At 61.6% G+C, this 568-nt stretch overlaps 1 protein-coding gene across 1 annotated transcript in view; it reads right to left on the minus strand.

The window, feature by feature from the left end:
- VOLCADRAFT_87919 (uncharacterized protein) overlaps positions 1-568 on the minus strand; it is a gene marked incomplete at both ends in the record, with an annotated part of 15,239 nt that overhangs the window by 12,845 nt on the left and 1,826 nt on the right. Inside the window, one exon of the mRNA XM_002947695.1 lies at positions 398-485. Coding sequence (XP_002947741.1) covers positions 398-485 — 88 coding nt within the window. The remainder of the gene's footprint in view (positions 1-397; positions 486-568) is intronic.

Raw genomic sequence — 568 nt, forward strand, 5'->3', positions numbered from 1 at the left:
CGCCGCCGCCGCCGCCGCCGCTGCTGCCTGCGGTTGTAGCTGCTGTTGATGGTGATGTTGCTGCTGTGCTGCAGCCGCGGCGTTGTGGTCAGCTGCAAGCAGGATGCGATAAGAGGAGAAAAACATGCGTGCAAATTCGAAAAAATTTCGGGTTTTTTTTGGGGGGGGAGGGAGGCGGCAGTCGCATTGACGCCCGTTCATAGGAACCCCTAGGAATGGCCCCCTTAGTAGAAGGAGAGGGAGAGGGAACTGCTGAAAGGCCCTTTTTGCGTCACCTGAACCCGCTACTTACTGTCGACGATCTGAATGGCATGCTGGACCGGGTACGAGGGTGACATGAATGTACGATTGTACGAATACAAGACACGTAGCGCCGCAGCAGGGGCGATGCACCTACCTGACGGCGGCGGCTGCTGCGTGCCGTACGGCGGGGGGTGTCCATGCAGCGGCGGCGGGTAGGGCCCGTACGGCCCGGTAGAAGGATGCTGGTGGCCGTAGTGGGGCGGATAGGGGTGTGCGGGGTGGTGCTGGTGGTGTTGGTGTGGCGGTGGAGGCGGCTGTCCTGGAT

This window comes from Volvox carteri (genome assembly GCF_000143455.1).
Source record: "Volvox carteri f. nagariensis unplaced genomic scaffold VOLCAscaffold_7, whole genome shotgun sequence".
Classification (NCBI taxonomy): domain Eukaryota; kingdom Viridiplantae; phylum Chlorophyta; class Chlorophyceae; order Chlamydomonadales; family Volvocaceae; genus Volvox; species Volvox carteri.